The 25,311-nt window shown below is 48.9% G+C and overlaps 1 protein-coding gene across 4 annotated transcripts in view; it reads left to right on the top strand.

The window, feature by feature from the left end:
- The window catches only part of C1H18orf54 (chromosome 1 C18orf54 homolog), a 39,491-nt gene extending 14,689 nt beyond the window's left edge, over window positions 1–24,802 (top strand). For 3 of the 4 annotated variants that reach the window (XM_075343399.1, XM_075343394.1, XM_075343397.1), the window contains exons 5-8: window positions 8,699–8,810; window positions 18,053–18,184; window positions 20,414–20,487; window positions 24,384–24,802. In XM_075343399.1, coding sequence (XP_075199514.1) covers window positions 8,699–8,810; window positions 18,053–18,184; window positions 20,414–20,487; window positions 24,384–24,474 — 409 coding nt within the window. In that variant the 3' untranslated portion in view covers window positions 24,475–24,802. The remainder of the gene's footprint in view (window positions 1–8,698; window positions 8,811–18,052; window positions 18,185–20,413; window positions 20,488–24,383) is intronic. The other variant, XM_075343402.1, reaches the window with a different exon arrangement.
- Window positions 24,803–25,311: the final 509 nt, after the last annotated feature.

The following is a 25,311-nucleotide window of genomic DNA, read 5'->3' as shown; positions in this document are numbered from 1 at the left end:
TCAGGTTGGATGGTGAACGTTGGTGGTCGCCATTTTCAGGTCTCTCCAGATATGCTCAATTGGGTTTAGGTCAGGGCTCTGGCTGGGCCGGTCAAGAATGGTCACAGAGTTGTTCTGAAGCAACTCCTTTGTTATTTTAGCTGTGTGCTTAGGGTCATTGTCTTGTTGGAAGGTGAACCTTCAGCCAAGTCTGAGGTCCAGAGCACTCTGGAAGAGGATTTCTTCCAGGATATCTCTGTACTTGGCCGCATTCATCTTTCCTTCAATTGCACCCAGTCGTCCTGTCCCTGCAGCTGAAAAACACCCCCATAGCATGATGCTGCCACCACCATGTTTCACTGTTGGGATTGTATTGGGCAGGTGATGAGCAGTGCCTGGTTTTCTTCACACATACCGCTTAGAATTATCACCAAAAAGGTCTATCTACGTCTCATCAGACCAAAGAATCTTATTTCTCATAGTCTGGGAATCCTTGATGTGTTTTTTTGCAACCTCTATGCGGGCTTTCATACAGTGCATACAAGTAGTATTCAACCCCCTGCAGATTTAGCAGGTTTGATAAGATGCAAATAAGTTAGAGCCTGCAAACTTCAAACAAGAGCAGGATTTATTAACAGATGCATGAATCTTACAAACCAACAAGTTATGTTGCTCAGTTAAATTTTAAGAAATTTTCAACATAAAAGTGTGGGTCAATTATTATTCAACCCCTAGGTTTAATATTTTGTGGAATAACCCTTGTTTGCAATTACAGCTAATAATCGTCTTTTATAAGACCTGATCAGGCCGGCACAGGTCTCTGGAGTTATCTTGGCCCACTCCTCCATGCAGATCTTCTCCAAGTTATCTAGGTTCATTGGGTGTCTCATGTGGACTTTAATCTTGAGCTCCTTCCACAAGTTTTCAATTGGGTTAAGGTCAGGAGACTGACTAGGCCACTGCAACACCTTGATTTTTTCCCTCTTGAACCAGGCCTTGGTTTTCTTGGCTGTGTGCTTTGGGTCGTTGTCTTGTTGGAAGATGAAATGACGACCCATCTTAAGATCCTTGATGGAGGAGCGGAGGTTCTTGGCCAAAATCTCCGGGTAGGCCGTGCTATCCATCTTCCCATGGATGCGGACCAGATGGCCAGGCCCCTTGGCTGAGAAACAGCCCCACAGCATGATGCTGCCACCACCATGCTTGACTGTAGGGATGGTATTCTTGGGGTCGTATGCAGTGCCATCCAGTCTCCAAACGTCACGTGTGTGGTTGGCACCAAAGATCTCGATCTTGGTCTCATCAGACCAGAGAACCTTGAACCAGTCTGTCTCAGAGTCCTCCAAGTGATCATGAGCAAACTAGACGAGCCTTGACATGACGCTTTGAAAGTAAAGGTACCTTACGGGCTCGTCTGGAACGGAGACCATTGCGGTGGAGTACGTTACTTATGGTATTGACTGAAACCAATGTCCCCACTGCCATGAGATCTTCCCGGAGCTCCTTCCTTGTTGTCCTTGGGTTAGCCTTGACTCTTCGGACAAGCCTGGCCTCGGCATGGGTGGAAACTTTCAAAGGCTGTCCAGGCCGTGGAAGGCTAACAGTAGTTCCATAAGCCTTCCACTTCCGGATGATGCTCCTAACAGTGGAGACAGGTAGGCCCAACTCCTTGGAAAGGGTTTTGTACCCCTTGCCAGCCTTGTGACCCTCCACGATCTTGTCTCTGATGGCCTTGGAATGCTCCTTTGTCTTTCCCATGTTGACCAAGTATGAGTGCTGTTCACAAGTTTGGGGAGGGTCTTAATTAGTCAGAAAAGGCTGGAAAAAGAGATAATTAATCCAAACATGTGAAGCTCATTGTTCTTTGTGCCTGAAATACTTCTTAATACTTTAGGGGAACCAAACAGAATTCTGGTGGTTTGAGGGGTTGAATAATAAATGATTCTCTGAATAAACTTTTCACAATTTAAAAAAAAAAAAAAGAAATAACATTCTTTTTTGCTGCATTTCACACTTCCAGGCTGATCTACAGTCCAAATGTCACAATGCCAAGTTAATTCCGAATGTGTAAACCTGCTAAATCTGCAGGGGGTTGAATACTACTTGTAGGCACTGTATGTCTTGCACTGAGAGGCTTCCGTCGGCCACTCTGCCATAAAGGCTCAACTGGTGGAGGAGGCTGCAGTGATAGGTGACTTTGTGGGACTTTCTCCCATCTCCCTACTGCATCTCTGGAGCTCAGCCACAGTGATCTTGGGGTTCTTCTTTACCTCTCTCACCAAGGCTCTTCTCCCACGATTGCTCAGTTTGGGAAGCGTTCTGGTGGTCCCAAATTTCTTCCATTTAAGGATTATGGAGGCCACTGCGCTCTTAGGAACCTTGAGTACTGCAGAAATTCTTTGGTAACCTTGGCCAGATCTGTGCCTTGCCACAATTCTGTCTCTGAGCTCCTTGGGCTGTTCCTTTAACCTCACCATTCACAGCACTCACAGACATGAAGGATCCCTGCTCTCCAGTCTCTATACATAACATTTCTTTGTCGCTCCATTGGGAGACCCAGACAATTGGGTGTATAGCTTCTGCCTCCGGAGGCCACACAAAGTATTACACTTAAAAAAGTGTAACCCCTCCCCTCTGCCTATACACCCTCCCGTGGATCACGGGCTCCTCAGTTTTATGCTTTGTGTGGAAGGAGGCACACATCCACTCATGCATTCTCATATTAGTTATGTCGGTTGGAAGAAAAGAGGGCCCCCACGGGGCCACCGGCATGTTCCCTTCTCACCCCACTAAGTCGGCGGTGTTGTTAAGGTTGAGGTACCCATTGTGGGTACAAAGGCCGGAGCCTCATGCCGTCTCCTTCACCATCCCTTAGCGGCTCTGGGAGAAGTGGGATCCTGAGCGGTCATCCATTTACTGGGACCGTGCTCCCTCCGCAGCCCCTGTGGGAATCTGCCGGACCGGAGTCTATTCAACCTCAGGGACCGGGCCCTGCAACTCTAAGGTACTCTGTGTCCCCATAGGGGACTGTGCAGGGAAAGCACCTTCCTCCCGGACGCTGCGGCAGCTGCTGAATTGAGAAGGCCGGCAGACTTCCGCGCCGACCGTGCCTGCTTGTCGGGCGCGGTCTCAAATTTAGTCCCCGGCTTCATCGCGGCATAGTCGCAAAAATCTCGCCCCCGGGCCTGCCTGTCAGGGGTAAGGGCGGGACGGCCGATGTGAGGGCCGGACCATCCTGCATGTTTCCTCCCCCCTCTCTGATCACTGTGGGGACCCCAGATTCCCGCACTTTCCTGGCGCCGCCCACAGCTCCACTCCTCCCTTGAGAGCTCCGGCAGCCATTTTTTTGGCATTCTGCCGGTGGAGGATTCTCAGGAAGAGCTCTGCAGCTCCGGGGGACCTAAGGCAGGGAATCTGGAGGACACACACTCCGCTTTTTAGCGGTCGGTAAGCCACACCGGTCACCCGGTGCTGGTCCCCCTAGGGTGCCGGAATAGATACGTATTTATATATATATATATATTCTGTTCGGTCGGGCTGTATACCCTTTTTTTGCCCATATACCCTCAGTGATCATTCTCCTAGGAGACAACAGCATGTCGTCCACAAGGAGCAAAGCTGTTAAGGCACAGGGTTTTTTTGCGGCCTGTACCTCTTGTGGGGCTATGTTACCTGCGGGTTCCACCTACCCTCACTGTGAGCAATGCTCGACCCCTGCTTCGCTTGCTCAGCCGGAGCCTCGGTCACTAGTGGGCCCCTCGGCTCATGTAGACCCCCCTGCTCCCCCTGTCCAGGCGGCAGGGACAGAGTTTGCCTCTTTTGCTGAGAAACTCTCTGAGTCACTTTCACAATCCATGGCTCAGTCTATGGACAAGTGGTCTGCCAAGCTGCTAGAAGCTTTGCAGTCCAGACCGGTCCTTACACAGGCCCCGGCGCCTGTTGGATCGTCGCCTCCAGGCCCCTCTCGGTCCGCGCCGCAGCGCGCTCCCAGGTTGGGCCCTAGGTCTCACGTGGAGGACTCCTGCCCGGACCACAGTCCTAGACAGGCTAAGCGGGCTCGCTGGGAATCTTCCCTGACTTCTTCACGCTGCTCGGGTTCCCAGCTTGAGGACTCTCTGGAGGACGAGGCGGACGTCGCAGCTCAGGGCTCTGACCCTGACGTCGCCCTTAACCTTGATACACCTGAAGGGGACGCCTTAGTGAATGATCTTATCTCGTCCATCAATCAGGTGTTGGATCTCTCTCCCCCGCCTCCTCCTGTAGAGGAGTCGGCGTCTCAGCAGGAGAAACACCAGTTTAGGTTCCCCAAACGTACACGTAGTGCGTTTTACGATCACTCTAACTTCAGAGATGCTGTCCAGAAGCCCAGAACGGTTCCGGACAAGCGCTTTACTAAGCGCCTCACTGACACGCGTTACCCCTTCCCCTCCGAGGTCGTTAAGGGTTGGGCTCAGTGTCCCAAGGTGGATCCTCCAGTCTCTAGATTGGCGGCTAGATCTGTGGTATCGGTTGCAGATGGCTCATCGCTAAAGGATGCCACTGACCGGCAGATAGAGCTTCTGGTGAAGTCCATCTATGAGGCCACGGGCGCGTCTTTTGCCCCGGCTTTTGCAGCCGTGTGGGCACTCCAAGCTATCTCGGCTTGTCTGGCTGAGATTAATGCTGTCACACGTAATTCTGCTCCGCAAGTTGCGTCTTTGACGTCTCAAGCGTCAGCTTTTTCTTCCTACGCCATGAACGCAGTCCTAGACTTTGCTGGCCGTACAGCTGTGGCATCCGCTAACTCTGTGGCAGTACGCAGGGCCATGTGGCTGCGCGAATGGAAGGCAGACTCTGCCTCCAAGAGGTTCTTAACCGGTTTGCCATTTTCTGGCGACCGCTTGTTTGGCGAACGATTGGATGAGATTATTAAGGAATCCAAGGGAAAGGACTCCTCCTTACCCCAATCCATACCTAAGAGACCTCAGCAACGAAAAATACAATCGAGGTTTCGGTCCTTTCGTCCCTCCGCCAAGCCCCAATCCTCTTCGTCCAGCAGGCCGGAGAAAGGCCAGAGGAACTCCTATGCGTGGCGGTCCAAGTCACGCCCCCAAAAGGCCGCAGGAGGCACTGCCTCCAAGGCGGCCTCCTCATGACTCTCGGCATCCCCTAGCCGCATCCTCGGTCGGTGGCAGGCTCTCCCGCTTTGGCGACGCCTGGTGGCCACATGTTCAAGACCGATGGGTGAGAGACATTCTGTCTCACGGTTACAGGATAGAGTTCAGCTCTCGTCCTGCGGCTCGTTTCTTCAGAACCTCTCCGCCCCCCGCTCAGGCCGACGCACTTTTTCAGGCAGTGGACGCTCTGAAGACAGAAGGAGTTGTGATCCCCGTTCCCCTTCAGGAACGTGGTTGCGGCTTTTACTCCAACTTGTTCTTGGTGCCAAAAAAGGACGGATCATTCCGTCCCGTTCTGGGCCTCAAACTACTCAACAGACATGTGAGAACCAGACGGTTTCGGATGGAATCTCTCCGCTCGGTCATCGCCTCGATGTCACAAGGAGACTTTCTAGCATCGATCGACATCAAGGATGCTTATCTCCACGTGCCGATCGCACCCGAGCATCAACGCTTCTTGCGTTTCGCCATCGGGGACGAACACCTTCAGTTTGTGGCATTGCCTTTCGGCCTGGCGACAGCCCCACGGGTTTTCACCAAAGTCATGGCATCCGTTGTGGCGGTCCTACACTCTCAGGGCCACTCGGTGATTCCCTACTTAGACGATCTCCTAGTCAGGGCCCCTTCTCGGGTGGCGTGTCAACACAGCCTTACCGTCGCTCTGGCGACTCTCCAGCAGTTCGGGTGGATCATCAACTTCCCGAAATCCAAGTTGACACCGACCCAATCACTGACTTACCTCGGGATGGAGTTTCATACACTGTCAGCGGTAGTCAAGCTACCGCGGGACAAACAGCTTTCTCTGCAGGCAGGGGTGCAATCTCTTCTTCGGGGTCAGTCACACCCCTTAAGGCGCCTCATGCACTTCCTGGGGAAGATGGTGGCAGCGATGGAGGCAGTGCCGTTCGCGCAATTCCATCTGCGGCCACTCCAATGGGACATTCTCCGCAAATGGGACAGGAGGTCGGCTTCCCTCGACAGGAAAGTCTCTCTTTCCCTTGCAACCAAGACGTCTCTTCAGTGGTGGCTCCTTCCCAATTCTCTATCGCAGGGAAAATCCTTCCTACCCCCAACCTGGGCTGTGGTCACCACGGACGCGAGCCTGTCAGGGTGGGGAGCGGTTTTTCTCCACCACAGGGCTCAGGGAACCTGGACTCCGATAGAGTCTTCCCTTCAGATCAATGTTCTGGAGATAAGGGCAGTGTATCTAGCCCTATTGGCTTTCCATCGGTGGCTGGAGGGCAGGCAGATCCGTATCCAGTCGGACAACGCCACTGCCGTCGCATACATCAACCACCAAGGCGGCACTCGCAGTCGTCAAGCCTTCCAGGAAGTCCGGCGGATTCTGCAGTGGGTGGAAGCCACAGGCTCCACCATCTCCGCAGTTCACATCCCGGGCGTAGAAAACTGGGAAGCAGATTTTCTCAGTCGTCAGGGCATGGATGCGGGGGAATGGTCTCTACACCCAGAAGTGTTTCGAGAGATCTGTCGCCGCTGGGGAACGCCGGACGTCGATCTCATGGCGTCACGGCACAACAACAAAGTCCCGGCATTCATGGCTCGGTCTCTGGATCACAGAGCTCTGGCAGCGGATACGTTAGTTCAGGATTGGTCGCAGTTTCGACTGCCTTACGTGTTTCCTCCTCTGGCGATGCTGCCCAGAGTGTTACGCAAGATCAGATCCGACTGCCGTCGCGCCATTCTCGTCGCTCCAGATTGGCCGAGGCGGTCGTGGTACCCGGATCTGTGGCATCTCACGGTGGGACAACCGTGGGCACTTCCAGACCGCCCAGACTTGCTGTCACAAGGCCCGTTTTTCCATCTGAATTCTGTGGCCCTCAACCTGACTGTGTGGCCATTGAGTCCTGGCTCCTAGCGTCTTCAGGGTTATCTCAGGATGTCATTGCCACCATGAGACAGGCCAGGAAGCCTAAGTCCGCCAAGATCTATTACAGGTCTTGGCAAATCTTCTTATCCTGGTGCTCTGATAATGGTTTTCCTCCATGGCCGTTTGCCTTACCCACTTTTCTTTCATTCCTTCAATCCGGAATGGACAAGGGGTTGTCACTCGGCTCTCTCAAGGGCCAAGTATCGGCGCTCTCCGTATTTTTTCAAAAGCGCCTAGCCAGGCTTCCGCAGGTCCGCACGTTCCTGCAGGGAGTTTGCCACATAGTCCCACCTTACAAACGTCCGCTGGAACCCTGGGATCTTAACCGGGTGCTAACGGCTCTTCAGAAACCACCTTTCGAGCCGCTGCGGGATGTCTCTTTATCACGTCTTTCGCAGAAGGTGGCCTTCCTAGTGGCAGTCACGTCACTCCGGAGAGTGTCTGAGCTTGCAGCGCTGTCATGCAAAGCCCCCTTCCTGGTGTTTCACCAGGATAAGGTGGTTCTGCGTCCGGTCCCGGATTTTCTCCCTAAGGTGGTATCTCCTTTTCATCTCAATCAAGATATCTCCTTGCCTTCATTTTGCCCTAATCCAATTCACCAATGTGAAAAGGATTTGCACTCTTTGGATCTAGTGAGAGCACTCCGGCTCTACGTGTCTCGCACGGCGCCCCTGCGTCATTCAGATGCGCTCTTTGTCCTTGTCGCTGGCCAGCGTAAGGGTTCGCAGGCTTCCAAGTCAACCTTGGCTCGGTGGATTAAGGAACCGATTCTCAAAGCCTACCGTTCTTCTGGGCTTCCGCTTCCTTCAGGGCTGAAAGCCCATTCTACCAGAGCCGTGGGTGCGTCCTGGGCATTGCGGCATCGGGCTACGGCTCAGCAGGTGTGTCAGGCAGCTACGTGGTCTAGTCTGCACACTTTCACGAAACACTATCAAGTGCATACCTATGCTTCGGCAGACCCCAGTTTAGGTAGGCGAGTCCTTCAGGCGGCGGTTGCCCACCTGTAAGAGGGGGCCGTTGCGGCTCTTTTTATTGAGGTATTCTTTTACCCACCCAGGGACTGCTCTTGGACGTCCCAATTGTCTGGGTCTCCCAATGGAGCGACAAAGAAGAAGGGAATTTTGTTTACTTACCGTAAATTCCTTTTCTTCTAGCTCCTATTGGGAGACCCAGCACCCGCCCCTGTTCCCTTCGGGCTGGTTGTTCTTTTGTGTACACATGTTGTTCATGTTGAATTGTTCTTTTGGTTCATGGTTTTCAGTTCTCCGAACATCCTTCGGATTGAATTTACCCTAGACCAATTTATATGTTTTCTCCTTCCTGCTTTTGCACCAAAACTGAGGAGCCCGTGATCCACGGGAGGGTGTATAGGCAGAGGGGAGGGGTTACACTTTAAGTGTAATACTTTGTGTGGCCTCCGGAGGCAGAAGCTATACACCCAATTGTCTGGGTCTCCCAATAGGAGCTAGAAGAAAAGGAATTTACGGTAAGTAAACAAAATTCCCTTCATTTAGCAGCAGGATGGAGGGCGTTATACAGAAGTACTGAGCGGTGTAGCTGTGAATCCAGCTCTGGGAGAGATAAAACACTTAAAATGTTTTCTTATATTCGCCTGATCTATTGATTTGTGGAAACTGTAATAAAACAGTGACCCTTTAATTATTATTATTATCAGCAAGTGTCCTGTCCATGTCCTGTGTGAAGACGAGGAAAATAAAGGGTTGAAGGCATTAAAATCGAATCTCCTGGAGGATTTCCTTAAAGACTCTGTGCTGCAGGAGAAAACGGTAAGTTTCATGTTGTAGAGATGTTTTTTTCGGAGAATTTCCTGCTAAAATTCTCAGTAATTAAAGACTCGCAGGGTCTTCTGCTTTTTAGCTCTTAGGCGGGCTTTGCACGTTGCAACATCGGTAACAATGTGTTACCGATGCTGCAGCGATAGTCCCGCCCCCGTCGCACGTTCGATATATAGTGAAAGCTGCCGTAGCGATTATTATCGCTACGGCAGCTTTACACGCACATACCTGCCGTGCGACGTCCATCTGGCCGGCGTCCCGCCTCCTTCCTTAGGGGGCGGGTCGTGCGGCGTCACAGTGACGTCACACGGCAGGCGGCCAATTGAAGTGGAGGGGCGGAGATGAGCAGGATGTAAACATCCCGCCCACCTCCGTCCTTCTCATTGCAGCCGGGAGGCAGGTAAGGTGAAGTTCCTCGCTCCTGCGGCTTCACACACAGCGATGTGTGCGGCCGCAGGAACGAGGAACTACATCGTACCTGTCGCTCCCCCGGCATTATGGAAATGTCGGAGGCTGCAGCGATGATACGATGACGACGATTTTGCGCTCGTTCATCGTATCATCTAGGATTTACACACTACGACATCGCAAGTGACGCCGGATGTGCGTCACTTTCGATTTCACCCCACCGACATCGCACCTGCGATGTCGTAGTGTGCAAAGCCCGCCTTAGGCTACTTTCACACATCAATTTTTTGCCATCAGGCACGATCCGGCGAAAAAAGTGATACCACGGATCTGGCGAAAAAACAGATCAGTCGCTTCAGTTTTTTCCATCCGTTTCTTCCGTTTTTTGATGGATCCATTTTGATACTGAGCATCCTCAGTTCAAAAAAACGGATCCGGCGGCCGTAGTCAGTTTTTTGCCCTATTACGCTGGATCCGGCGTCCGTAGGCTTCCATTATAAAACACGTCGGCTCGATACTTTTTTTTTAGCGGACACAAAAACGTTCACCTCAACGTGCCATCCGGCCGCCGGACAAGCAAATTTTGCCGGATCCGGCGAAAGCCGGATGAAACGCAAGGCCATCCGGCGCAATCCGGTGCTAATAGAAGTCTATGGGGGAAAAACGCAACGCCATCCGGCGCAATCCGGTGCGAATAGAAGTCTATGGGGGAAAAACGCAAGGCCATCCGGCGCAATCCGGCACTAATAGAAGTCTATGGGGGAAAAACGCAAGGCCATCCGGCGCAATCCGGAACTAATAGAAGTCTATGGGGGAAAAACGCATCCGGCGACAACAGACGCCGGATGCGTTTTTTCATGTTTCTGCCAGATTGCGCCTGATGGCCAAAAACTGATGTGTATACGCAGCCTTATGAAAAAAAAAGGAAATTACCATATTTTTTGGATTATAAAACACACCCCAAAATTAGAGGGAAAAAAATGGAATCTGTCTTATAATCCAGTGGTGTCCTACTCGGAGAGGCAGCAACGGTGGTGGAGCGGGGTCAAAGGAGGCAGGGGTGGTGGGGGAGTAGGGCGGTGCGGCGGGTGTCCCAGATCCTCGCTGCGAGCGGTGTGACGTAGGCAATATCCAGATACTGTCGGTGGTGCGGGCTTCAAAGAAATAGCGCCCAGAGGCGACGCATGCGCAGATTATGCTATCGGCTCAATGACGAGATGAGGTCTCTTCTGCGCATGCGCCACCTCCAGGCACCGTTTTTCTTAAGTCTGCTGCTGGGAGATCAAGTGGGCCGGAGGCGGCGCGTGCACAGATGAGATCTTGAGCCAAGAGCTACATCTGCGCATGTGCCATTATTTGAAGCCCTCACTGCCTGCAGCCCCAGCACAGTGTCCCGCAGCATTGCCCCTGTCTCCTGTGACCCCTCTCCACCCCCACCCCCCTCCTGGTAAGCTACATTTGGATTATGAGACGCACCCCTCATTTTCCTCCCAAATTTGTGGGCGGAAAAGTGCGTCTTATAATCCGAAAAATACAATAGATTTTATCGCTTTTTGATCTTCTCTTAAGTAGAGTTGAGCGCGGTTCGCGGTTCTCCAGTTCGCGGTTCGAGTGATTTTGGGGCTGTTCTAGATCAAACTAGAACTCGAGCTTTTTTGCTAAAATTCGATAGTTCTAGATACGTTCGAGAACGGTTCTAGCAGCAAAAAGCAGGGCTTTTTACAGCTACAGTGTGCAGGAGCCATCGCTGGCAGCCTGCCAGAAGCTGGTAACCAAGATAAACATCGGGTATCCAACCAAAGCGCTTTGGTTAGTAACCCGATGTTTATCCTAGTTACGTGCAGGAAGCCCACACTTCCCCGCTCAGCTCGCTCCGCCCCCTCCTGCCCGCAACATGTACACACACACTCACACACACACACACACACACACACACACACACACTCTGCACACATGGTCCCGCTCGGCTTACCTGCGGTGATGAAGTCCCGCCATCCCGACCTCAGCGCTGTCACTGTCCTCCATGGCCGCCGCTTGTCACATCACCTTCTCTCGCTTCCGACCCGAGACTGACTAGCGGTGACGTCACGGGCCTCTCGCGATACTTGGTGTGAAGGCGGCGGTCATTGAACTCAGTGACAGGGGCTGTCAGTGTGCTGGAGATCAGCGCAGGTAATGTACCTGACAGCAGCACTTGTCATGCCCTGCAGTGACCTGGGCTGACCCATTGATGTTAGCTCAGGTCACTGCACTGCTCTCCCAGCCAATGGGGAACATCCTGCTCTTCATTGACTGGGACAGTGTGGATCGTCATGGCAACCCCTTGGATTACACCAGACCTGGATTTGTTTTTCTTTCTAATAAATTGGTTAAAGAGGGAATGTTTTGGGGAGTGTTTTTTCAAATAAAAATGTGTTTGTCGTCTATTTTTTTTTATTACTGACTGGGTTGGTGATGTCGGGTATCTGATAGACGCCTGACCTCACCAACCCCAGGGCTTGATGCCAGGTGACATTACACATCTGGTATTAACCCCATATATTACCCCGTTTGCCACCGCACCAGGGCGCGGGATGAGCTGGGGCGAAGCACCAGGATTGGTGCATCTAATGGATGCGCCACTTCTGGGGCGGCTGCGGCCTGCTATTTTTAGGCTGGGGAGAGTCCAATAAGCATGGACCTCCCTAGTCTGAGAATATCAGACCCCAGCTGTCTGCTTTACCTTGGCTGGTGATCCAGTTTTGGGGGGACCCCTACGTGTTTTTTTTTTTTTAATTATTTATTTAATTTAAAATAACAGCGTGGGGTGCCCTCAGTTTTGGATTACTAGCCAAGGTGAGGTTGCCAGCTGTGGTTTGCAGGCTGCAGCCGTCTGCTTTACCCTAGCTGGCTACAAAACTAGGGGGAGCCCTACGTCATTTTTTTTTTCATTTTTTTGGCTAAATAGAAAGCTAAGCACCCCTTAGTGCCACATGAAAGGCACCAAAGGGTGCAAAATTACAAAATGCAGGAGAGTGGGACATTATGTGTCTTTCTGCCATTATAATGACAGAAAAGACTGATATGAAGTGCACAAGCACAAGAAAATCACCAGAGCACTCTACGCTGTGAAAAGCAGTAGAAAATGGCACTGGAGTGAACATGTGACCGCCTCATGTAGGATGAAGCTATGGATCCTGGGTAAATTTATGCATTTACCCTCCTTCAGTTTTTTTGCAGTACACAAAAAAAACGGAAGGCACACGGATGACAAACAGATGACATACAGACCGTCTACGGAACGGAAACGGATGCCACACGGATGCACCCGTGAAAAAAAACGGACTGTTTTTTTGCAGACCGCAAAAATGGATCGGTCGTGTTAATGTAGCCTTATTCTGATCTGCCGTTTATAAACAGCAGGCAGAAATAAGTGAATAACGCCCCCCCAGCGTCAGAAAATCTCCGGGGTTTCAGGGCTAGCTGAGACCCTGCAGATCATGATTCAGGACGGTTTTTCCGGTCCCCGCTCATGTGATCACAGGTATACACCGTACACCGATGATCACGTTACAGTAAATGACAGCGCCGGTAAAAAATTATTTATCTCCCATCTGGCATGAACAAACACTTCTCCACTTTTTCTCCACTTCTTCTCCACTTCTTCTCCACTTCTTCTCCACTTTTTCTCCATTTTTTCTCCACTTTTTCTACATTTTTTTTCTCCACTTTTTCTCCACTTTTTCTCCACTTTTTCTCCACTTTTTCCCCACTTCTTCTCCATTTTTTCTCCACTTTTTCTCCACTTTTTCTACATTTTTTTCTCCACTTTTTCTCCACTTCTTCTCCACTTTTTCTCCACTTTTTCCCCACTTCTTCTCCATTTTTTCTCCACTTTTTCTCCACTTTTTCTCCACTTTTTCTACATTTTTTTCTCCACTTTTTCTCCACTTTTTCTCCACTTCTTCTCCACTTTTTCTCCACTTTTTCCCCACTTCTTCTCCATTTTTTCTCCACTTTTTCTCCACTTTTTCTCCACTTTTTCTACATTTTTTTCTCCACTTTTTCTCCACTTTTTCTCCACTTTTTCTCCACTTTTTCTACATTTTTTTCTCCACTTTTTCTCCACTTTTTCTCCACTTTTTCTCCACTTTTTCTCCACTTTTTCTCCGTTCTTTTTCTATGGTCAGTCTACCCATTAGCTCTGCCATGCATACTGTAGCTCTACACCTACTGCACATGTTACTTTATGATTGACATCTCTTTCGTACCAGAGCTGTCTAAGCCTACTCTGACCCCATATTTGTCATTACTATATTGTCCTTGTACTGTATTATGACATTTGTATCATGTGTTTCATTTCTTGCTGTGTTGCAATTTTTTTGCTGCATCCCAATTGTACCTCTACATTGTTCGAGTTTATGTTATTGTTCTCTCACTCTTATGTGATACTGATTATTGTCATTTTTCATGATTACATGCAGATAAGTCCAATCTGACGAAGGCTCAGGCCGAAACGTCATTTGTAACTTGTTTTGGACAAAAACATATATGCTTATGAAAAAATATTTTTTCTTAATACGGGCCAATAAAGAGTGATTTTGCATTACTATCCGTTGTGACTTACTGACTTAGTCTGGGAGATTTAGAGTGCCGAGGCTACTCACTAATTTTATCTATTATTACCTCTGAGCACCTATATACCAGTGAGCAGAGCTTCCTCTACAGTAGTTCTCCTGATTAGGCATGCCCTTACCTCATGAGCAGGGCATTGCAGCTTTGGTAGAAACCATTACGACATGGACTCTGCTGCTGTGGACCCGAGAAGAGTGAGTGCAGATTCATTGCACCCACACTCCTCACATGAAGGGTCTGCACTCCTAGAAAATGGGGGATACGTTCCCTGAGTGTCTCCCCCCCCCATATTCTAGACGGTCCAGAGTCGTCGTGGGACCCCTTTATTTTTTTTCTTACAATAAATTGGTGAAAGAGGAAATGTTTTGGGGACTGTTTTTTCAAATAAATTTCTTTTGTCGATTTTTTTTTTTTTTTGTTAGTACTGACAGTTTATGATGTTGGGTATCTAATAGACGCCATGACATCACAAACTGCTGGGCTTGATCTCAGGTGACTTTACAGCTAGTATCAACCCGATTTATTACCCCGTTTGCCACTGCACCAGGGCACGGGATGAGCTGGGGTGAAGCGCCAGGATTGGCGCATCTAGTGGATGCCCCACGTCTGGGGTGCCTGCGGCCTGCTATTTTTAGGCTGTGAAGGCCCAATAACTATGGACCTTCCCACCCTGAGAATACCAGACCACAGCTGTCCGCTTTACCTTGGCTGGTGGGGGGGACCCTACTTTTATTGTGTAATTATTAATATTTATAAAATAATTATAAAAAAAGAGCCTGAGGGGACCTCCACATTGGATCCCCAACCACGGTAAAGCTGTCAGCTGTGGTTTTCAGGCTACAGCCGTCTGCTTTACCCTAGCTGGCTATCAAAAATGGGGGGACCCAACGTAATTTTTTTTTTTAACTATTTTTTAAATAGAAAAAATTAATGGGCTTCCCTGTATTTTGATTGCCAACCAAGGTAACGGCAGGCAGATGGGGGTGGCAACCTATAGCTGTCTGCTTTATCTGCGCTGAGAATCAAAAATACCGCGGAGCGCTACGTCATTTGTTTTCTAATTATTTCATGAAATTCATGAAATAATAAAAAAAGGGCTTCCCTTTATTTTTGGTTCCCAGCCGGGTACAAATAGGCAACTGGGGGTTGGGGGCAGCCGTACCTGCCTGCTGTACCTGGCTAGCATACAAAAATATGGCGAAGCCCACATAATTTTTTCAGGGGGCAAAAAACTTCTGCATACAGTCCTGGATGGAGTATGCTGAGCCTTGTAGTTCTGCAGCTGCTGTCTGTCTGTATGGAGAAGAGCAGACAGCAGTTGCAGAACTACAAGGCTCAGCATACTCCATCCAGGACTGTATGCAGAAGTTTTTTGCCCACCAAAAAAATGACGTGGGCTTCGCCATATTTTTGTATGCTAGCCAGGTCCAGCAGGCAGCCACGGGCTGCCTCCAACCCCCAGTTGCCTATTTGTACCCGGCTGGGAACCAAAAATATAGGGAAGCCCGTTTTTTTTAATTATTTCACTTATTTCATGAAATAATTAAAAAACAAATGACGTGGGCTTCGCCCCATTTTTGTGTCCAGCCAGGTACAACTAGGCAGCTGGGGATTGGAATCCGCAGCACAGGTTAGCCCGAGGTTTCTGGGCGCCTCTGCTGCGAATTTCAGTCCGCAGCCGCCCCAGAAAATGACGCTCATAGAAGCGCCATCATCTGGCGCTGTATCCAACTCTTCCAACAGCCCTGGAGCCGGGTGGCTTGTTGGGTAATCATGAGTTAATACTGGCTTTGTTTTACTAGCCAGTATTAAGCCAGAGATTCTTAATGTCAGGCACGTTTGACCCGGCCATTAAGAATCTCCAATAAAGGGTTAAAAAAAAGACACCACACAGAGAAAAAATACTTTAATAGAAATAAATACACAGACACATTAGAGACTCCATCTTTATTACCCCCTGTCAGCCCAATAAATCCCCAATAAACCAGCGCTGATAAGAAGTTTTTTTATTAATATTTTATACTTTTTATTGCTATCCTTGTTTTAGACACAAATTTATTCAAAACAATTCACACAATAGAACAAGGAAAAAGAAAGAATAAACCACATATGGTAGAAATAAAAATAAAAGTAAAAATAAAGAATAAGTAATTGATAGTGCAGCAAACAGATACCAGGTGTCTGGTTGCAGTACCCCGGCCGGTAGTAGAGCAATTATTAAATCTAGTATAGTATATTAAGTGATGCTTCAAGGCATATGATATTTAATGCCAATTGAAACTATCACTGCAATATGATTTTTCAGATACCTGGAGAGTTTTTTTCAATCCATAAGCAAAAAGGTTTTTAATAGAGGCTTAAATTATAAGCAGCAATTTCATCGTTCCAAGTGCCTTTAAATGAATTTGAAAAAACTGCACTTCAGGATTGTAGTGAGGATGAGGTGCCCCAGCTCATCACTTGATGGGCTGGGGCACCTCATCCTCACTACAATCGGGAAGCAGCGTGCAGCCTTCACTCCGTGAGAGATCAGTGCTGCTGGCTGTCAGCGGTAACAGCGTTACCATAGCAAGGGTGCTCTCGGAGCCGCGGTTAGCGGTGACGTCACCGCTAACTGCGTTGCTATGGCAACGGTGATCTCCGTTAATGACCGGCTGTGTCAGCCGGTCCCTAACGGAACGGGGAGTCGACCGTGTGCTAGAGCATGTCGCCGGTACACGGCGATACACAAATGTGCACCGTGTACCGGAGAGTGCAATGACAGGTCCTACATGACGCGTCATAGTCATGTGACCAGTCTGTAGCCAATGAGATAATAGCCACGTGACTGGTCACATGGCTATTTTGACGTCACGATAGGTCCTGCATCACTGCTGGCAGTGCCGTCACCGGGAGGATTCAGCGATCATCGGATGGAATAGCGGCAGGAGACAGAGTGCAGGAGGGATCGCGGGGACCGGTAAGTGTTATGGCAATGTTTATTAACTGTTTGTGTACATTTATCATGCATTTTTATGTGTTTGTGATTGCCTCCCATTATAGCCTATTGGTTCGAGTTTGGTTCGTCGAACGTTCGCCGAACCGAACTCGAACGGAACCTCCGTTCGGCGAACCGAACTCGAGCCGAACCGCGACTGGTTCGCTCATCTCTACTCTTAAGGCTCCTTATATATTAGATAAAATTCGGCCAAAGTTGTCCTTATCAGCGCCACCAGCCTCCCATCTACTGTGTATGGGGGGCCTCCTGACGCTTCCCAAAAGATGGTGTTGGGGAAGAGAGGGATTTGACCTGTTGAATTACCCTTTTGTTCCATGCTTTAGATATGGGGCTGTCCAGTGGCTGAAAAAGACAGAGGGGGGAGGCTCCTGCTGCAGCCATTTTTCATAGATTTTTTTTTTCTTCCAGAATTTGGCTCTGTTTACACTACTGTCACAGCTATGGTTCTTAAAACGGGTATTCTTGATATCTTCTCCAGAAAGGCACCCCTCCTGCTGTGTACTTTTGTTTGATGGACAGTCCGGACCAAAGGCATTATTGTGCTGCTGTCGAGGCTCCCCTGTGGTGGAGCTGTCGGGGCTCCCCTGTGGTGGCGCAGTCGGGGCTCCCCTGTGGTGGCGCAGTCGGGGCTCCCCTGTGGTGGCGCTGTCGGGGCTCCCCTGTGGTGGCGCTGTCGGGGCTTCCCTGTGGTGGCGCAGTCGGGGCTTCCCTGTGGTGGCGCAGTCGGGGCTCCCCTGTGGTGGCGCTGTCGGGGCTCCCCTGTGGTGGCGCTGTCGGGGCTCCCCTGTGGTGGCGCTGTCGGGGCTCCCCTGTGGTGGCGCTGTCGGGGCTCCCCTGTGGTGGCGCTGTCGGGCTCCCCTGTGGTGGAGCTGTCGGGGCTCCCCTGTGGTGGAGCTGTCGGGGATCCCCTGTGGTGGCGCTGTCGGGGCTCCCCTGTGGTGGCGCTGTCGGGGCTCCCCTGTGGTGGCTCTGTCGGGGCTCCCCTGTGGTCGCGCTGTCGGGGCTCCCGAGTGGTGGCGCTGTCGGGGCTCCCGAGTGGTGGCGCTGTCGGGGCTCCCGAGTGGTGGCGCTGCAGGAGAATGATTGATTGGTGGGGGTCTCATTATTTTCTGGGGACCCTTCTAGCAAACAGCGATTGTCCAAAGCTGACAAACCTTTGGGAAACCTTTCACTATCTCCTTGAAGACAGCGCGTTCCGCTTTTTATCTTCCAGGCCAATCCTTTTTCAGGGGGGAATCACCACGGCCCGGTGGAGGCTCTGAAGCACATGCTCTTCAATCTGCAAGCCTTCCAGCAAAACATCAGCCAGGAGACCAGCACCGAGCACCTGAAGGAGATCCAGAAAGTGAGTGTCGGCTTTGTGATCTTCAGGAGGGTCCTCCTGGTCACCTGACACCACAACGTCCTTTAGTCTAGTCTATAGCTGGCTATACACATCAGAGCTGTAGGTTACACATTCATTCTGCAGTCCTCTATCTCTCCCGACTCCCCATACACACGAGTGCTCAGGTCGGCCGAGTGTTCATGTGTAAGTCATGGTCAGACTCCTTCTATGTCCCCATGAAATCCCTTGGGTCGATCTTTCTCTTTCCCGACATCATCTATCAGTGGAGAGTCGGGAGACCCCCCCTTCCCCTATACACATGCGCTGTGCAGTTGGTCCCACTAAAGTCAGCAGGGTCTGAAGACTTTTTCATTTTAAACCCATAATGACCAGGCCAGAATGAGCCTTAAAGGGGTGTTCCGAAACTAATATTGATTTTAATCTTAAATGTCTTGTCTATTTATTGCAATAATCTAATCAATTTTCTAATAAACTTTAATTACAAAGTCCCTACCGTTCCCTCTCTAAACTATTGTAAGTGTTTTATTTCTTTATTTTACCTACTTCTGTTTTGATAACCCAATGCATGCTGGGATACTCAAATGAGACATCAGGGGGCAGAGGCTGCGGGCACTGACTCAGCCTTTGTCCCCTCCCTGAAATGAAGCGTCATCAGTGACGTGTTTTAGGGGCTGAGCTTGTCCCTGCTCTACTGACTACGCATTGGTTGTCAATTCCAATGTATACTCAGTACCAGATGCGTTCTCACTGTGAGATATTACTTTGGATGCACAGTGTCAGTGCACTCCCTCACCAGTTCTAATGAGAAGTGATGGGAGTGCACTGTCACTGTGCATTGTAAGAGAACAAGAAAACAGGAAACAAGCACCAACCCCCAAACAGAAATCACTTTTGGGTATGGAGCTGATCTCTGCTTGCCACGTCTTTTCATTACAGTGCTCACTGACCGTGCGCGCTTTGCTAGCTCGTCGCCAGCATTTTGTACACTAACACCCCCAAAGACATATCCCCTTGAAATTGGCCTGTTTTACCGACCTTAGTATAATGTGTCAACCCCTGTATTGAAGAGGTACTTGTTATAGGGAATATGTAAGCAGATTTTTGCTGTGTATTCTGACAGCACCATGATATAGGGGCACAGACCCTAATTCCAGTGATGTCACTTATTGGGCTGTGTTTTGCTATTTCAATACAATCCCTGTTTTATCAGCAGGAGATTATTACTACAGGACTAGGTGTCTCGTGCCTCCTGGTCCAGCCACATCTCGACCACTGATTAGCAGATTTCAATCAATGTACAATGTACACAGAAAGCTGCCAATCAGTGGTGTGGGGGGGGTATACACAAAGCTGCCAATCAATGGTATGGGGGAGGTTATACATAGAAAGCTGCCATTCAGTAGTGTGGGCGGGATTATACACAAATCTGCCAATCAGTGGTGTGGGAGGGGCTATACACAAAGCTGCCAATCAGTAGTGTGGGCGGGGTTATACACAGGAAGCTGCCACTCAATGGTATGGGTGAGGTTATACACAAAGCTGCCATTCAGTAGTGTAGGCGGGGTTATACACAAATCTGCCAATCAGTTGTATGGAAGGGTTTCTACACAGAAAGCTGCCAATCAGTGATATGGGCGAGGTCATACACAGAAAGCTGCCAATCAGTGGTATGGGCGAGGTCATACACAGAAAGCTGCCAATCAATGGTATGGGCGAGGTCATACACAGAAAGCTGCCAATCAGTGGTATGGGCGAGGTCATACACAGAAAGCTGCCAATCAGTGGTGTGGGTGGGGGTTATACACAGAAAGATGCCAATCAGTGGTGTGGGTGGGGGTTATACACAGCTGCAAATTAGTGGTGTGGAAGTGGTATACACAGCTTAGCAGTTTGAGCTCTGCTTCATCTGCAGCAGAGAAAACTGTGATTGTATCACAACTGCTGCACCCAGTAAACTAAGTGACACATCACTGGAATCAGGGTCTCTGCCTTTACATGATGCTGCTGCCAGAGTACATAGGAAAATCCTGCTGACAGATTCCCTTTAAAGGCTGGACTGTGTCCTTATCACTAATCGGAATGAGGAAACAGACCTGACGTTATCTCCCATAATAGACCCAGCAGTTTTATAGCTGTAAGGTATCAATTTAGTCACCACTGATAAAATCACAGTAATGAGATCATTTATTGACTTCAAATAAGCTTTTTTTTTTTTTATTTTATTTTTAGGTTTCTACAGAAGTGCAGTCTGAGATCCAGAAGGTGGACCAAGAGGTCTTCCCAGTCAATAAGTCACTACAAAAGTAAGTTTCGGTCCCCGAGTCCCCCACCCTGGTGGAGACAGATTCCTGGTTTTCCGCCCTCTTCTTCCAAGAGCCATAACTTTTTTAACTCTGTGGATAGACCCGTGCGACGGCTTGTTCATTTGCGGGACGAGTTGTAGGTTGGAATGACGCCATTCACTTTACCGTATAATGTCCTGAAAAACGGGAAAATTCCAAGTGGGGTGGCACGATGACGGGGCGCCAATGTGTTGCAGTGGTAACCCGGGGTCAGCTGATGACTCCTGACGCTGCCATCATTCACTTCCTGTGAGAGCCGAATAGACCGCTGCCACTCACAGGAGATGAGCATTTCTGCTGATCAGAGCTATGCTGCTCAGATCAGCAGAAATGCACAGGGTGACTGGTAAAATAAATTAAAAAAAAATATCAAAAAATAAAAAAAACCCTAAAAGTTCAAATCACACCCCATTGACAAAAATACAGTTAAAAAAAATATAATAATATATGTATTCATTTACATAGCACTATTAATTCCACAGCACTTTACATACATCAGCATCACTGTGCCCGGTGGGGCTCACAATCTAGGTTCCCTATTAGTATGTTTTTGGAGTGTGGGAGAAAGCCCACGCAAACACGGGGAGAACATACAAACTCCTTGCAGATGTTGTCCTTGGTGGGATTTGAACCCAGGACCCCAGCGCTGCAAGACTGTAGTGCTAACCACTGAGCCACCATAAGACTGCAGTGCTAACCACTGAGCCACCATAAGACTGCAGTGCTAACCACTGAGCCACCATAAGACTGCAGTGCTAACCACTGAGCCACCATAAGACTTCAGTGCTAACCACTGAGCCACCATAAGACTGCAGTGCTGACCACTGAGCCACCATAAGACTGCAGTGCTGACCACTGAGCCACCATAAGAGTGCAGTGCTGACCACTCAGCCACCATAAGAGTGCAGTGCTAACTGCTGAGGCATACACATATTTGGTATCGCTGAGTTGAGAAATATCAAACTGCTGATCCTTATAGTTCCCTAGGGGACCTAGTAAAATAAAAAGTTTCAAAAAAGTTTTAAAAAATAAAAAAACCTAAAAGTTCAAATCATCCCCCTCTTGCCACATTGAAAATTAAAGGGTTAAAAAACTAAAAAATACGCACATATTTGGTATCGCCGCGTTCAGAAATGCCCGATCTATCAAAATATAAAATCAATTAATCTGATTGGTACACCGTGTGGCGGGAAAAAAAATTGCAAACGCCAAAATTACGTTTTTTGGTTGCCGCAACATTTATTTAAAATGCAATAGGAGTCAATCAAAACATTACAGCTACACAAAGACGGTATAATTAAAAATGTCAGCACAAGACGGAAAAAATAAGCCATCACTGAGCCCCAGAGCTCGAAAAATGAGAACACTACGGGGTCTTGGAAAATGGCGACAAAAGCGCAATTCTTTTTTTGGACAAACTTCTGAGGTTTTTTTACCCCTTATATAAAAGTAAAACTTTACATGTTTGGTGTCTACAAACTCGCACCAACCTGAGGCATCATACGGACATCTTAGTTTTACCATACAGCAATCAGGGTGAATAAAAGACCCCCAAAACCATTGTTGAATTTCACTTTTTTCACTATTTTTCCAAATTTGGAATTTGTTTCCCACTTCCCAGTACACTATATGTTAAAATGAATGGTGTCATTCAAAAGTACAACTCATCCTGCAAAAATAAGCCCTCATATGGCTATATTGACGGAAAAATAAAAAGTTATGGCTCTTGGAAGAAGAAGAGGAGTAAATATACCGTGCCCCTGCCTTTGATGCAGGCTCGCATACTGTGCCCCTGCCTTTGATGCGGGATTGTATGCCGTGCCCCTGCCTTTGATGCAGACTCGCATACTGTGCCCCTGCCTTTGATGCGGGATTGTATGCTGTGCCCCTGCCTTTGATGCAGACTCGCATATCAAGCCCCTGCCTTTGATGCAGGCTCGCATACCGTGCCCCTGCCTTTGATGCAGGCTTGCATACTGTGCCTCTGCCTTTGATGCAGGATTGTATGCCGTGCCCCTCCCTTTGATGCAGGCTTGCGTACCGTGCCCCTGCCTTTGATGCAGGCTCGCATGCCGTGCCCCTGCCTTTGATGCGGGCTTGTATGCCGTGCCCCTGCCTTTGATGCAGACTTGCATATCAAGTCCCTTCCTTTGATGCAGGCTTGTATGCCGTGCCCCTGCCTTTGATGCAGGCTTGTATGCCGTGCCCCTCCTTTGATGCAGGCTCGCATACCGTGCCCCTGCCTTTGATGCAGGCTTGCATACTGTGCCCCTGCCTTTGATGCAGGCTTAAATACTGTGCCCCTGCCTTTGATGCAGGCTTACATACAGTGCCCCTGCCTTTGATGCAGGATTGTGTGCCGTGCCCCTGCCTTCGATGCAGGCTCGCATACTGTGCCCCTGCCTTTGATGCAGGCTCGCATACCGTGCCCCTGCCTTTGATGCAGGCTCGCATTCTGTGCCCCACCTTTGATGCAGACTTGTATGCCGTGCCCCCTCATTTGATGCGAGCTTGCACGCCATGCCCAGATCTTTCCCAACACCTGACAACTGATTTAATTGGTTGGATTGCCAATGTGTTAATCAGTTAACTGCCTCTGTCAGTCTCTGCTAGCGGCATTTAAAGGCAACCCGACAGCAGGGTTTACCCCTAATAACTAATTAGAGGGCTTCATTTGTCATTAAATGCTTTCAAGCAACCCCAATGTTAAGGGAAAGTTGCTTGTATAAACGTAAGATCTGCATTTTAATCTTTTATTCCTGCATAGAATTATCAGTTTGACTAGTCATAATGGCGTGTCGTTGTGCTGAGCAGCCCGAGCTGGTCAGCAGCTTACACTCCAGTATAAGCACACAGACTGTGATTGGTAGGAAACAGAGGCGCAGTCTGTGTGCTTATACTGGAGTGTAAAAGAAATAAATCATAAAAATGGCGTATGATCCCCCCTATAGTAATACCAACACAGATAAAGCCATGGCCACAGGCTGCAGCCCCCAGCCGTGCGCTTATCTTGGCTGCGTATCAAAATGAAAGGAATCGGATGCTGCTTTTTTTTAAATTATTTGAATAGATGACCTCTTAGGTCTGTGTGGGTCCGATCCGTGGGTAACCCCACTGTGATGGTGGAATATGGGGGTTATGTATCATGTTGTGTAGGTTGGTATTTTAGGCGTGGTTCACTGTCCATTCTCTGTATTACTTGTGTGTACATTGTATTCTCTGTAGGTAATCACCCCCTGTAGTGTTTCTGTCCCTAAGTCTGGGGGAGGGGGGCCTGGGATCCACCTAAACTCTCTGCTTACCTGAAGAATGAGTCAGTCTATTTGAGAACTTCAAGAGACGCAGGACGAGTCATCCTCGGGGGCAGTAGCTGCGGCTCCCCAGAGAGACCTGGACATTTATGCCATTACTGGACTATTTTACCCTCTGTTTTGTGGACTATATAATGGATCTTCTGATTTGCTTGGAATAAATGTTTTTTTGGATTCTTCACCCATATCTCGCTCTGTTGATTGTGTGATATCGGAGAAGGACCCCGTGACACCCACTGATTTGTAGAACAGGGCACACTCCACCACCTGCTCCATTCATGCTGTATGGGACTGCTGGAGAAATCAGGGTGTAACCCATAACATAATGGACGGGAGGGGGGTGATTGAACATGTGCAATGCTCTCTTCTAAGGCCATGTTCACACATAGGTGTTCGGTCAGTATTTTACATCCCCCGGAGAGGGGTACAGTCCTAGTAACGCAGAGCGGCCACGCTGTTTATCTGGGGCCTGGTACTTTGGATCTGTTAGGTTCAGATTCCTTCCAGGGGTGTAACGTCGCCTCTGTTTTCCTCTATCCTCTCCAGGGCTCTGCACCATCTGTCCCGTCTCAAGGAGCTCGTAGGAGACTGTGACCTGAAGAAGAAGGAAGAGGATCAGCCGGGTCTGCAGACGTAGCAGAGCGCTCAGTGTTACATTATAGCGATAATCATTATTGTATTATCGCCTACTTTATATATATATATATATATATATATTTTATACTGAATTCTTTCTGGTATTTATAAGTGTGCTCACAGAAATACATACTGAATATATTTGTTTGTTATATTGGTTTTATTCTTTGGACGAATACAGTATTAATTCTTAAGAATAACAGTTTTCTAACAAAAATGGAGAACACCAGTGCCAATCGTCAGCTTTAACGTTAAAGTGGTTAATATTACAAAATGCTTGTAAAAAAAACTACTTTGTAAATAATCTTTTATTAAAAATCCTCTTCATTCTTAAGGGACAGAGGGTTGCTTAATTCTATTGTTTACTGCTCGTTGCATAGGCAAGGAATGCAGGATTTACAAGCTCTTTGCTGTAGACCTTGTAAGGGCTGCTCTGAAGTTAGCCAAATCACTGGATGTGTATAGACAGCAAATTGAGGCCCCCTTCATACGTCCGTGATAAAAACACATGTTTTTGATGGTCCGTCGTGAAGATGTGTATGGTCCATCTGTGTGCCGTGATTTTGGCACACGTGTGTTTCTTTAGCGCTCATAATTGGGAGACCCAGACAATTGGGTGTATAGCTACTGCCTCCGGAGGCCACACAAAGCATTACACTTAAAAGTGTAAGGCCCCTCCCCTTCTGCCTATACACCCCCCGTGGGATCACGGGCTCCTCAGTTTTCAAGCTTTGTGCGAAGGAGGTCAGACATCCACGCATAGCTCCACTGTTTAGTCAGCAGCAGCTGCTGACTATGTCGGATGGAAGAAAAGAGGACCCATACTAGGGTCCCCAGC

Source organism: Anomaloglossus baeobatrachus, chromosome 1 (assembly GCF_048569485.1).
Source record: "Anomaloglossus baeobatrachus isolate aAnoBae1 chromosome 1, aAnoBae1.hap1, whole genome shotgun sequence".
NCBI classification, from domain to species: Eukaryota; Metazoa; Chordata; class Amphibia; order Anura; family Aromobatidae; genus Anomaloglossus; species Anomaloglossus baeobatrachus.
The sequence above is the reverse complement of the archived record's forward strand: the minus strand, read 5'-3'. Positions and strand labels throughout refer to the sequence as shown.